This window comes from Lissotriton vulgaris, chromosome 6 (assembly GCF_964263255.1).
Source record: "Lissotriton vulgaris chromosome 6, aLisVul1.2, whole genome shotgun sequence".
Classification (NCBI taxonomy): domain Eukaryota; kingdom Metazoa; phylum Chordata; class Amphibia; order Caudata; family Salamandridae; genus Lissotriton; species Lissotriton vulgaris.
In genome coordinates, this window is record NC_141694.1 from 256,345,582 (window position 1) to 256,359,133 (window position 13,552).

Consider the following 13,552-nt stretch of genomic DNA (forward strand, 5'->3'; position numbering starts at 1 on the left):
AAGATAAAGCTTTTAATACATGTTTACAAAAATGGCGCAACAGACAATTGTGTTTTTTTTAAATTACAGTTTACACACTGGTGATAGTGCCAGTTTTTTCAGTCGTTGGCTTATCAAAGTACAGCATATTAGGCCAGATATATGGAAATGCTATTTTGCATTTCCTAAATAGCGACTCCATGGGAATTGCTATTTAGAAAATGCAAAAGGATATGTATGAAATTACCGATTTCCTAATAGCAATTCCTAGAGAGTAGGAATCGCTATTAGGAAATGGCAGTTAGGAAATCCCATGCCATTCATACCAATGGGCCGGGTTTGCATTCCTTAAATAGTGCTTTCCTATTAGGAAATCGCTATTTAGGAAATGCTAAACCAAGGATGGCAATGGGTATAAGGCTCCATGTAACTCACCCCAGAACTATTGGTTCACATGTAGGGCACACATGTGTGGGCTCCAATGCACTTAAAAAAAAACATCTTGTGGTGCTATTTCTTTAATACATGGTTACCATCGATTTTGGGTCAATTGTAGTTGCATTTCCAAAATGCTCATTTTACGTTTAGGAAATGCTTTGTGCATGTGCTAAGAAATCACAAATAGGAAATCCTTATTTGCGATTTCCTATTTAGGGAGTTGCAAACATCTATTTCTACTTGGTAGAAATCTCATTTTGCGATTCCCTATAGGCTTTTGTACGTTGAAAAAGGCTGGTTTGCATTTCTTAATAGGCCAAAATTACGATTCGGCCCGTTAAGAAATGCTAAAGGCCTTTGGCCTTTTTGCATCTGGCCATGAATTATCTCTTCCACATTACAGTCTCTTTTTTTAATAAAAATATATATAGATATGAATGAGGTTTTTGCAATCCTGAAATTAATTTTGCACTATGCACTGACACTTTTTGAAACAGATGACAAGTATTTTATTGTACTTTTATGATCTATGTCCATGCCAATGACCCTTGCAACCATGTTATTACCTTTGTATTATGCACGGACACTTTTTTGGAAACGGATGACTAACATTGTACTGTACTTTTATGATCTATGTTTTATTTAGATCGAATAAAGTTATTGATTGATATTTATATGAACATAGGCGAGTTATCTATGTTCAAAGATCTAATTGTTTGTATTCACAACCATTGTTGAGATGGTAATTCTTAAATGTACCCGAACTGCCAGTACCCGAACTAAGAGATCTGTCATGTGAACAAACAATTGTATAAACATAGTACATCAACATAAATATCAAGCATTGGCAACACCAGTGTGTCTGGCTGTAGCACCTTAAGTGCTGGGGGTTCCACAGCCCCAGTGCTGAGCCCTTACCTTGATATTTGGCTGCAGTTTGTGCTTAATCCAGCATCACTTTCTTCCAGACCAAATTTATATCCTTTTTCCTACATTTTGGGGATTCAAAAGTACCCAGGGTTTAGGGCTTCCAGAGAAAATGACCAAAATGTACCAACATTTTGATTCGTGGAGCGAAACAATGGAGAAACGTGCTGGGCAAAAAAGTATTTTTGTTTCTGAAAATGACATCTACAAAAAGTTTACTGTGCTAAGATCACCCTCTTGCTAGCCATCAATAACAAGCAAAGTTGTACAAAATAATAATTTTTTTTACCAGAGTTTTTGCAATTTTCTAAATGGTAGACCATATTTCCTTTTAGTGCAGTTTATACCTGCTTGCTTTGCATTGTGTGGGGCAAATGAGGTGTCAAACCCATAGGCGAACCCAGAAAACTGTATATTTCTCAAAAGCGGAGAACATTTTTAATTTAACAAGGAGCAGATCGCTCATGGATTTGCCAAAGACACTAATCATTGAAATTGATAACCAATGAAAGTAATGAGAAAAAATTAAATGGGGGAAATGCTTTTCATATTTAATTTGTAGCCGATTTTCAAAAGTAGCATATTATTGGGTCTGCCCGCTTCTTCCAGTCACAAGGCTATATAGGGTTTGCTGGTTATCCAAAGGCTTGCGATACATAGAGCCAAAAAATAATAATATTTTTCATTGTGTTCCGACCATGCATAATTTTATAAGGTAATATCTAAAGAATGAAAAATGGGTATGAAAGAAAGTAATGTATATTTGAAATGTGTTGAGTTTAGGATAAGTGTTTTTTTTTTGTACGACTCTGACCTTAGGGTTACCTATATTTTCTTGAAGTCTTACGTTTATGTTTGTGGAAAAGCAGTAGGCTTTTTATGAAGACCCTTACTTACCAACCTAGTTGATCGCATGCTTCATCATCAGGTCCCACCCAAGGTGCCGAGTGCAGCTCGGGTGTGCTACAACGCCTGGACTACAGCGGAGCATTTTTTTGTGTGTGGTATGGTGCAGTGAAACTGATATTAAAACTGCCTATAGGGTCCCTTTTATAAGTTCAATTTTAACAATGGGCCCTATGACGGGGTTAAAATAGAGAAGTGCAAATATGTGTAGATTTTATTATTATGACTCTAATATACTGGAGTTGGGCCTACATGTTTCAGCCAGTCTCTAAAATATGCTGGCTTTCTTCAGGACCTGTAGAGTGAGGTGTGTGGATAACCGTGTTTTGGCTATTAGAAAGATTTTCCAAATTAGATTGGACAGTTTGAAAGGCTGCATATGCAATCCAAGTAATGGGCCATGGAAGGTATGTGTCCATGCACAGCCATTTCAATTCACATACTAACTCTTTTTCCAAGAACCTCACTTTTATGAGGAATTAAGTGAAACAAGGTGGAAGCCTCAGGCAGTGCTTGGATAGGCCCTTGAGACAGTAGTAGCATGTCTTCTACCTCTTTCCTTGCAGAGTGCAAAATCCGCTTTTACATTATGGTTTACTCTTTTTCTCTACTGCAGGAATGTGGTCTGTAAATTATCAGTCAAGTCAAGTCAAGTCATAAAATTTATATAGCGCACTACATACCCAGAGGGTTTCAAGGCGCTTGGGGAGTGGAGGGGGATTATTTGTCAAATATCCACGTTTTAAGTTGTTTTCTGAACGCTAGGTGATTCTGGGTGAGGCGAAGGTAAGCGGGGAGTGAGTTCCATGTTTTGGCAGCCAGGTATGAGAAGGATCTGCCTCCCATGGTGGTTTTGTTGATGTGAGGGACAGTGGCGAATGCTTGGCTGGAAGATCGAAGTTGGCGGGAGGGGGTGTAGAAGGACAGACGAGAGTTGAGGCAATCTGGTCCTATGTCGTAGAGTGATTTGTGTGCGTGGGTAAGCAGTCGGAAAGTAATCCTCTTATTGACGGGTAGCCAGTGGAGGTCTTTAAGGTGACCAGAGATGTGTTCGTTGCGTGGGATGTCTAATATGAGCCTGGCTGAGGCGTTTTGGATTCGTTGTAGTTTGGCGGTGGTACCTGCGTAGAGGGTGTTTCCGTAGTCCAGTCGGCTCGTGACCAGAGCATGGGTGACTGTTTTCCTTGTTTCGGTGGGGATCCAGCGAAATGTTTTTCTGAGCATGCGAAGGATGTTGAAGCAGGATGAGGATACGGCGCTGACTTGTCTGTTCATTGAAAGTGAAGAGTCCAGGATGACGCCAAGGTTCCGTGCGTGGTCTGTCGGGATGGGTGCTTTTCCGAGGGCTTCCGGCCACCAGGAGTCGTCCCATGCAGAGGGGGATTTACCTAAGATGAGGACTTCTGTTTTGTCTGAGTTCAGTTTCAGACGGCTTTGTTTCATCCATTCGGCGACTACTTTCATTCCTTCGTGTAGGTTAGTTTTGGCGGTGCTGGGGTCCTTGGTGAGAGAAAGGATCAGTTGAGTGTCATCCGCGTAGGAGATGATGTTGAGGTTGTGTTGGCGGGCGATGGTCGCGAGGGGGCTCATGTATACGTTGAAGAGGGTGGGGCTGAGTGAGGATCCTTGTGGTACGCCGCAGATGATTTCGGAGGCCTCGGACTTGAATGGTGGGAGGCGGACTCTCTGGGTTCTTCCGGAGAGGAACGAGGTGATCCATTCCAGTGCCTTTCCTTGGATTCCGATGTTTCTGAGGCGCTGTAGAAGGGTGCTGTGGCAGACTGTGTCGAAGGCTGCAGAGAGGTCGAGGAGGATGAGGGCGACTGTGTCTCCATTGTCCAGTAGAGTTCGAATGTCGTCTGTTGCTGCGATGAGGGCGGTTTCAGTGCTGTGTTTTGCTCGGAAGCCAGATTGTGAGGAGTCGAGGGATTTGTTGGCTTCGAGGAAGGCGGCGAGCTGGTTGTTGACAGCTTTCTCGATGACTTTGGCCGGGAATGGAAGAAGTGAGATGGGGCGGTAGTTTTTGAGTTCGGTGGGGTCTGCTGTTGGTTTTTTCAGAAGGGCGGTGAGTTCAGCGTGTTTCCAGTCTTCTGGGAAGGTAGCGGAGTTGAAGGAGCAGTTGATGACGTCTCGGAGGTGCGGAGCTATGACGGAGTCTGCTTTGTTGAAGATGTGGTGAGGACATGGGTCTGTGGGGGATCCAGAGTGGATGGAATTCATCAGGCGGATGGTGTCCTCAGTGGTGATTGGGTTCCAGGCGTTGAGGGTGTTAACGGGGGGAAGATAGTCAGCTGATGGTAGGGTGGGTTGGCTTCCGGGTTGGTTGTCAAAGCTGTTGTGGATGTCAGCAATCTTGTTGTGGAAAAAAGAGGCTAGGGAGTCGCAGAGAGTTTGAGAGGGGGTGATGTCGTTGGAGTTGGCCGAGGGGTTGGAAAATTCCTTGACGATGTTGAAAAGTTCCTTGCTGTTATGGGCGTTGTTGTCGAGTCGATCCTTGAATGCTGTTTTTTTGGCTTTTCGGATCAGTTGGTGGTGAGTACGGATGGCGTTTTTGAAGGCGTCCTTGTTGCTGGCGGATGAGTCTTTTTTCCAGGCCTTTTCAAGGGAGCGGCATAGTTTCTTGGATTTCTTGAGGTCCTCGTTGAACCATGAGGCCTTCTTGATTTTGTGTTGGCGTTTTTTCAGTGGTGCTAAGGTGTCTGCGGTGTTGGATAACCAAAGGGTGAGGTTGGAGGCGGCTTCGTTGGCGTTAGAATAGAGGGCAGGGGAGGTTTGAAGGAGCGATGAGGAGATCTGTTCCGTGGTGATTTTGTTCCAGTTTCTTTGTAGAGTTGGTTGGAGGTGGATGATGGGTTTCGGCTTGTTGTAGGTGAAGTGGACGCAGCTGTGGTCAGTCCAGAGGAGATCTGTAGTGTGGCTGAAGGAGACATGGTTGCTGGAGGTGAAGATGGGGTCGAGTGTGTGACCTGCGATGTGGGTGGGGGAAGTGACCAGTTGTTTAAGTCCAAGGTTGGCTAGGTTGTCCAGGAGGGTGGCGGTGTTGCGGTCGTAGATCTTTTCAAGGTGGAAGTTGAGGTCTCCCAGAAGGATGTAGTCTTTGGAGGGGAGCGCGTGTGGGGTGATGAAGTCCGTGATGTCTTCACTGAATTTTGCGCGGGGTCCTGGTGGTCTGTAGAGGAGGGTGCCTCTGAGTGTGGTCTTGGGGTCGATGTGAATCTGGAAGTGAAGGTGTTCAGAGTTAGTGAGGTTGGCGTCAGAGCTGGTTGAGATGCGGATTGATTTCTTATGGACGATAGCGATTCCTCCTCCTGTATGGTCGGTGCGGTCCTTGCGTGTGATCTTATAGTCATCGGGGATGGCAATGGCGATGTCAGGGGCGGAAGAGGCGTTCATCCATGTTTCCGTTAGGAAGGCGACGTCCGGAGAGATGGTGTCTAGTAGATTCCAGAGGTCGATGGCGTGTTTGTGGACCGAGCGGGTGTTGAGAAGGATGCATTCTAGGTGGTTGGGGTCGGGAATCTGTGTTGCGGTCGTAGCGGGGATGTTGTCGGTGCCGCTGAATTTGCAGGAGAGGCAGGAGAACGGTCCATGGGTGCGTCCAGGAGCGGCTTGGACGCAGTTGGGGGCGCGGCCGGGGTTAAGGGCTAGGAGGGTGGCGGCATCGTAGGTAATGCGGGAGGGCTGGGCAGCGCGAGGGGCAGGGGGAATGGCACTGGGCGCGGTCCAGGCGCGGACGGGCGTAGACGGGCTTACCTTTGGCGCACCTTCGGCGCGGGTTGGGCGCGGTCGCTGCGCGTGAACGCTGCGCGCGGGAAGAACTGTCATATATGGATAGTGGGAGGGGGAGGGGCGAGGGCTGTTCAGCTGGGAGGCGGGGCGGGCTCAGCAAGCACAACAACAACAACAGGGACAAAATGGAGGGGGGAGCAGAGCAGGGCGCCGGGGGTATATCGCGCTACAATCTATTTTCGGAGCGGAGATGGTACAGGCAGGCAAGCGCAAATAAATAACAGGCAAACAAAAGTAAACAGTGGCACAGTTATGAGCAGAGCAGCAAAGCAAGAACGATACCGAGTCTCGGCGGAGACACAGGGGAGCGAGCCACTCAAGGCAGAGGCAGAGAGGGGTCACAGCGCTGCGAAGACCAGGAGCGCCGTAAATAGGTAGTGGGAGGGCTGTTCAGCTGGGAGGCGGGGCGGGCTCAGCAAGCACAACAACAACAACAGGGACAAAATGGAGGGGGGAGCAGAGCAGGGCGCCGGGGGTATATCGCGCTACAATCTATTTTCGGAGCGGAGATGGTACAGGCAGGCAAGCGCAAATAAATAACAGGCAAACAAAAGTAAACAGTGGCACAGTTATGAGCAGAGCAGCAAAGCAAGAACGATACCGAGTCTCGGCGGAGACACAGGGGAGCGAGCCACTCAAGGCAGAGGCAGAGAGGGGTCACAGCGCTGCGAAGACCAGGAGCGCCGTAAATAGGTAGTGGGAGGGCTGTTCAGCTGGGAGGCGGGGCGGGCTCAGCAAGCACAACAACAACAACAGGGACAAAATGGAGGGGGGAGCAGAGCAGGGCGCCGGGGGTATATCGCGCTACAATCTATTTTCGGAGCGGAGATGGTACAGGCAGGCAAGCGCAAATAAATAACAGGCAAACAAAAGTAAACAGTGGCACAGTTATGAGCAGAGCAGCAAAGCAAGAACGATACCGAGTCTCGGCGGAGACACAGGGGAGCGAGCCACTCAAGGCAGAGGCAGAGAGGGGTCACAGCGCTGCGAAGACCAGGAGCGCCGTAAATAGGTAGTGGGAGGGCTGTTCAGCTGGGAGGCGGGGCGGGCTCAGCAAGCACAACAACAACAACAGGGACAAAATGGAGGGGGGAGCAGAGCAGGGCGCCGGGGGTATATCGCGCTACAATCTATTTTCGGAGCGGAGATGGTACAGGCAGGCAAGCGCAAATAAATAACAGGCAAACAAAAGTAAACAGTGGCACAGTTATGAGCAGAGCAGCAAAGCAAGAACGATACCGAGTCTCGGCGGAGACACAGGGGAGCGAGCCACTCAAGGCAGAGGCAGAGAGGGGTCACAGCGCTGCGAAGACCAGGAGCGCCGTAAATAGGTAGTGGGAGGGCTGTTCAGCTGGGAGGCGGGGCGGGCTCAGCAAGCACAACAACAACAACAGGGACAAAATGGAGGGGGGAGCAGAGCAGGGCGCCGGGGGTATATCGCGCTACAATCTATTTTCGGAGCGGAGATGGTACAGGCAGGCAAGCGCAAATAAATAACAGGCAAACAAAAGTAAACAGTGGCACAGTTATGAGCAGAGCAGCAAAGCAAGAACGATACCGAGTCTCGGCGGAGACACAGGGGAGCGAGCCACTCAAGGCAGAGGCAGAGAGGGGTCACAGCGCTGCGAAGACCAGGAGCGCCGTAAATAGGTAGTGGGAGGGCTGTTCAGCTGGGAGGCGGGGCGGGCTCAGCAAGCACAACAACAACAACAGGGACAAAATGGAGGGGGGAGCAGAGCAGGGCGCCGGGGGTATATCGCGCTACAATCTATTTTCGGAGCGGAGATGGTACAGGCAGGCAAGCGCAAATAAATAACAGGCAAACAAAAGTAAACAGTGGCACAGTTATGAGCAGAGCAGCAAAGCAAGAACGATACCGAGTCTCGGCGGAGACACAGGGGAGCGAGCCACTCAAGGCAGAGGCAGAGAGGGGTCACAGCGCTGCGAAGACCAGGAGCGCCGTAAATAGGTAGTGGGAGGGCTGTTCAGCTGGGAGGCGGGGCGGGCTCAGCAAGCACAACAACAACAACAGGGACAAAATGGAGGGGGGAGCAGAGCAGGGCGCCGGGGGTATATCGCGCTACAATCTATTTTCGGAGCGGAGATGGTACAGGCAGGCAAGCGCAAATAAATAACAGGCAAACAAAAGTAAACAGTGGCACAGTTATGAGCAGAGCAGCAAAGCAAGAACGATACCGAGTCTTGGCGGAGACACAGGGGAGCGAGCCACTCAAGGCAGAGGCAGAGAGGGGTCACAGCGCTGCGAAGACCAGGAGCGCCGTAAATAGGTAGTGGGAGGGCTGTTCAGCTGGGAGGCGGGGCGGGCTCAGCAAGCACAACAACAACAACAGGGACAAAATGGAGGGGGGAGCAGAGCAGGGCGCCGGGGGTATATCGCGCTACAATCTATTTTCGGAGCGGAGATGGTACAGTCCTGTAGCCTTCCAACATCCTCTGCAACAGATGAAGTAGAGGCTACTGCTTCTACAGCATTAAGATTAACGATAATGGCCAACTCAAAATCCAGAAAGCACAGCAGCCTTTCCTTAGAAGTCAGAAAGGAGACAACATATTGATTTGTATGTTGTCAAATGGATCAAGTGAAATGTAGCATATACTGAAGAATCAAAAATGATCTTAGCTCATGAAAGATGGGAAGTTGGGTGTTGCCAATTCATTAGTTAAGGCCATTAACACTCCACCGATGGTTTGAACAATATTCCCATGAGCAATATAAGGGCTCCACATTTTTTCAACTCCCCAAGTGAAGTGAAGATGTGCCCTAGGGAGCCACCAGGGTACCTCCATACTCCCTCAAAAACTGTTCAGCAGTAAATGTTTCTGGCCTAAAGAGCTGGGACAGCTCCCTACCACTTTAATATCTGCCAAAGCACTGGGGGTCATAATTAATAATGACCTCACAATGAAGACTCAAATAGGATCTGTAATCTCAACGTGCTTTTTCCAGTTGAGAAAAATAAGGAAAATTAGTAGGCTCCTTACACAGGTTCTCTATACATCGACATTCCTGCTAATCTCACCCACTGTCTTTAACTGGTACAGAATCAGGCAGCTAGACTGATTCTTCAGGAAAACAGGCATCAACATGTCTCTCCCCTTCTGAGGAAGCTGCCCTGGCTCCCTATAATTAACAACAAGGGGTGGTGATGGACAGAGTTTCTGAATTAAGCCTAATTCTCTCACCCTGTCAAGAGATCAGGGCTAGATCCAACACCGTTTTTTAGCTCACTGCACCATCCCAGTTCAGAACCTGGCTATATGCAAATTAGTCTGTTCCTGTCCCAGTGCATGATGGGAACAGGGCAAACCAAACTACCAAGCCAATTCTTACACTGGGAAGGAAACAAGCTTCCGGGGACCGGTTTCTGGCATTTCAGCCGTCGTCGGCCTGGCTTGCTTGAATCCTGAGGGTGCAATGAGCAAGGGACTCACATCTGAGTATACCCTTCCACGCTTAGGGTGGACAAAATATTTAACAACAAGGGGTGGTGATGGACAGAGTTTCTGAATTAGGCAGAATACTCTCACCCAGTCAAGAGATCAGGGCTAGATCCAACACCGTTTTTTAGCTCACTGCACCATCCCAGTTCAGAACCTGGCTATATGCAAATTAGTCTGTTCCTGTCCCAGTGCATGATGGGAACAGGGCAAACCAAACTACCAAGCCAATTCTTACACTGGGAAGGAAACAAGCTTCCGGGGACCGGTTTCTGGCATTTCAGCCGTCGTCGGCCTGGCTTGCTTGAATCCTGATGGTGCAATGAGCAAGGGACTCACATCTGAGTATACCCTTCTTAATTCAGACACTCTGTTCATCACCACCCCCTTTTCTGAATCTGGCTCCCTATAAGTCAGAGATGCACCTTTAAGTTGGGATGTATTATCTTTAAGTCCCTGAATGGTAGAAGGCCCAAATTCACTGACAGTCTTATTGAAAGATACACTCCGACACGCAATCCGCGATCTGCCCATAAGAATTTCCTGACTCTACCTTCCTTCAAACTGAAGCGTTTTGGTGGAACAAGGTTTGCCATACTGGGCCCCAGATACTGGAATTCCCTGCCTCTAGAAATCAGATCCTGCACAGCCCTCATGAGTTTTCGAAGGCTTCTAAAGACATGGCTATTTAGACAGGCATACGAGTAACATCCTAGGACTGGCACCCTTAGAGTAGCGCCATGAAACCAATCTGGTATACGTGTGCTTTACAAATAAAGTGTAACGTAACATAACAATGTGTTTGCTGCATAATTTGCTTGTGGAAAACTTCCTCCACAAAAAGTTGGAAGTAATCAATGTGTGAAAAAAATTGTAGTATCCTCCAGAGAAAGGAGGGATTAAAGAATGCAGTACCTGCATGCACACCGTGGACTGTAGTATACTCCTGTCTCTCAGCGGCACGGCTTGCAGCCATGATGGGCAATCACGACTGCCTTACTGTTCTGCATGGCCATGTTCTTTAGAATTACTGGAAGAGGAGCAAACATCTGATGGAACTCCACCAACTGAAAACTCATAGATTCTGATCCTTAATCCTCTCTCTCAAGTTTATTATCGGAACCAGCCTCAGGGGGCTCCTCCTCTATGTGACTTACGGCTTAGGCCAAATCTGTTTCCTATGTAAAAATGTTCTCCTCAAATACTGGAATCAGTACAATATGAAGGTACTCATAGCTATGCACTGAGAATGCTAATAAGTGTGTGTGTGAGATATGAGGAGAAAATGAGAATAAATGCAAGTGAAAATGGTTACAAAAGTATTAGAGGCTGAAAATACAGCGAGCAGTCATTAAATTAAAATCAAAACTCAAACCAATCACGAAGGTCAGACTGAAAAAAAAATCTTTGAGAGGCGATAAACAACGAAATTCCTTAAACTTGCAACACAAACATCACAAAAATCAAAAAGGCAAATGCAGTTACAATAACTATTTTAATGACAAAACAAAGCTGTACAGATTATAGGTGTGATTGAACGACAAATAACAATATGGGCCCAAACTCTCATGTGCTCTCAAAAAAGGTTTACAATGTATGAGCAAAGGTTACCTGACAGAGGGGCTGGCGCATGCTTTATATTCAGCTGAGAGGGGCATAAGGCCACCAAGCACAGAGAAACTAAATCCAAAGGGACAATGGTCACAATTGAATTGCCCTGAAGGAAAGGTCAACCCATAAGGTTGGACAGTCCCCGGATCCTAGTGTCTATTGATGGGTTCCTGGTCAGGAATTGCGGCACATCTGGGATCCTTGAGCAGAATCCTTCAGGTACTATCAGGAAAACATCTGTTTGCCCTTTTCAACAGTCCCTCTTCCGTGCTGCTAGGTGCCCATGAGCTGGGGAGATATGCTCCTCTGCACTGTAAGGGTAGCAGGATGCACACCATGTATTCCTCATTTCTCAAATTTTATCTGCTTTCATCCTAAGGGTGCGTGCTGGTTGAGTTTTCAAAGTATTTCATCAAAATGAGGGAAGAGGAATGGGTGTCCTATCTGTTCCCCATAACTAGGTAGGTTTCATCAAAAGGGATAGGACACTTGTAACCACTTACTCCAAGAGATATATTGAAATATATTGAAAAACCCTCATAAACGTTGTGTTTTACGAGAAGCGGTATATCTTATTCTCCGCCCCACACAGACGTTATGGCAACAGTCATTGGGTTTTTACATTCAGTATCTTGCCAGCCTCACCCGAGGCAATCTCTGGTTTTATCGTGGCAGTGCCCAGAGAAAGTTTGAGTGACCCCACTGAAGCTGAAAAAGTGAGTAAAATAGTTTCCAGGCGATACTTTTTTTATTCAAATCGCTGGACCACTAATTAAAAATGTAAGGGTATGCTCTGGGGATAATTATGAATCCTTAGCATAGGTCATTAGGACAGAAAAAAACGTCAACATGTTTCTGCTCTCTTGGCCCATGGGTCTAAGAGCATTCGTCAGGACAAATAACAACAATGAACACACAGTTAAAAGTATACTGTCACTCTTTTGTGACATGAGTGGGTCAATACAACATAATAGTCTTACCCATGTAGGTTCTGAATAGTCACCTAGAGGATTAGAAAGGAAAGGGGTGATAGGTGGCATTTTAACAGGTTACTGTTAAAAAACGTGGTCAATAAGAACATACATTGTGTTTTATTCGAATTTTATACGCTCATATTAGAGACATTATTGTAAATGTTGGGAAACTAAACAACATAAATGACATCATGGCGAGTTAAATTAGGGAGAAGTGTATCAGCAGATACACTTCTCCCTAATTTAACTCTGACTATTCAGAACCTGACACCCCTCCCACCTTGTTCCCAAATCCATCCTGTTCCAGAGAGACACTTGCATTACACGGTAGAACGACCGATTCAGATGAGACCAAAGACATTCACATGGCCAATGCTATGTTTGTGATACCACACAACTTGGTACCCCTTTCACGGATCTGCACAATTAAAATGAAGAATCTCAGCAGGACGTCTCAGGTGACTGTCAACATCTCCCACTCTCTCTCCCGCTCTATTGACCCTCCAGCTCGTTCTCTCTCTCTTTGACCCTCTATATCACTCTCCTCTCTTTATCTGTTTCTCTCTTTGGCCCTCTCTCTCAGCCTCACCCTCTTTTTGGCCCTCTATTTCTGATTATAGGATTATGTGTCGAAGATTTCAGTTAAAGTAATATGAGTTTTCATTTAGTTTTATCTTTTCAGAGAGCAAACTCATTCCATGTAATGTGTATGTTATATTTTCAATAGCATCAAATATCAATGTGCATTTTGAACTCAAAATTGTAAAACCATGCTTACTTTATGTTCTTGTTTTACTTTTGTACTAACAGTGGAGAAGGGAAGCTTCCGACGTGTATTGCCTCAGGACGTCCTATCACAGAGTACCAGTTCTGGATGTGCAGCGTGTGCAAACATTGTGTCCAAGATCACGAAATCAGCAACTACAGCTTCTGTCCGCTCTGCCACAGCTCGGTGGTGGCATTAACGCAGTGATGCTCTGGAACGGGGCTCTCTTCTGTTCGAAAACACTTTGGACTATTTTTAAACATATCACTATTTATGTACCTATAAGAATATTTTATATGCAGTGCTTTTCTACAACACACCAGCATTTTATCACTTTGAAATATAAAGAGATTTCAATAAAGGTTTTGGCGTCCAGATGTATTTATGTAGTCATCAAATACGCAGGTATTTTTTACAATTGTGAGGCTGCTACTTCTGATGCCTGGAATGCACACCCCAAATAATTATGAATATATATAGTAATACCTTGGCCTTCCGTCTTGTGAAGAGCTATACTTTATCAACCTACCCCGCTCCAGTGAAGAAGAGCCACGAAGAATGCTTCTAGGTGAACTCCAAGTCAGCCAAACAGTCCTACCAGAAAATTCAGAGAATATTGGACCACATGTATCAAGAATTTCTGCGTTTGCAAATGGGTCAATCGTCAGAATCCATCATCATCATCAACAAAGCTTTATTCGAC

General features: G+C 46.5%; 1 protein-coding gene across 1 annotated transcript in view; it reads left to right on the top strand.

Annotated features, from left to right (window-relative positions):
* Nucleotides 1–13,223, top strand: part of WDR35 (WD repeat domain 35) — a 531,383-nt gene extending 518,160 nt beyond the window's left edge. Inside the window, exon 28 of the mRNA XM_086926288.1 lies at nucleotides 12,894–13,223. Within this exon, the coding sequence (XP_086782414.1) occupies nucleotides 12,894–13,056 (163 nt within the window). The 3' untranslated portion in view covers nucleotides 13,057–13,223. The remainder of the gene's footprint in view (nucleotides 1–12,893) is intronic.
* Nucleotides 13,224–13,552: the final 329 nt, after the last annotated feature.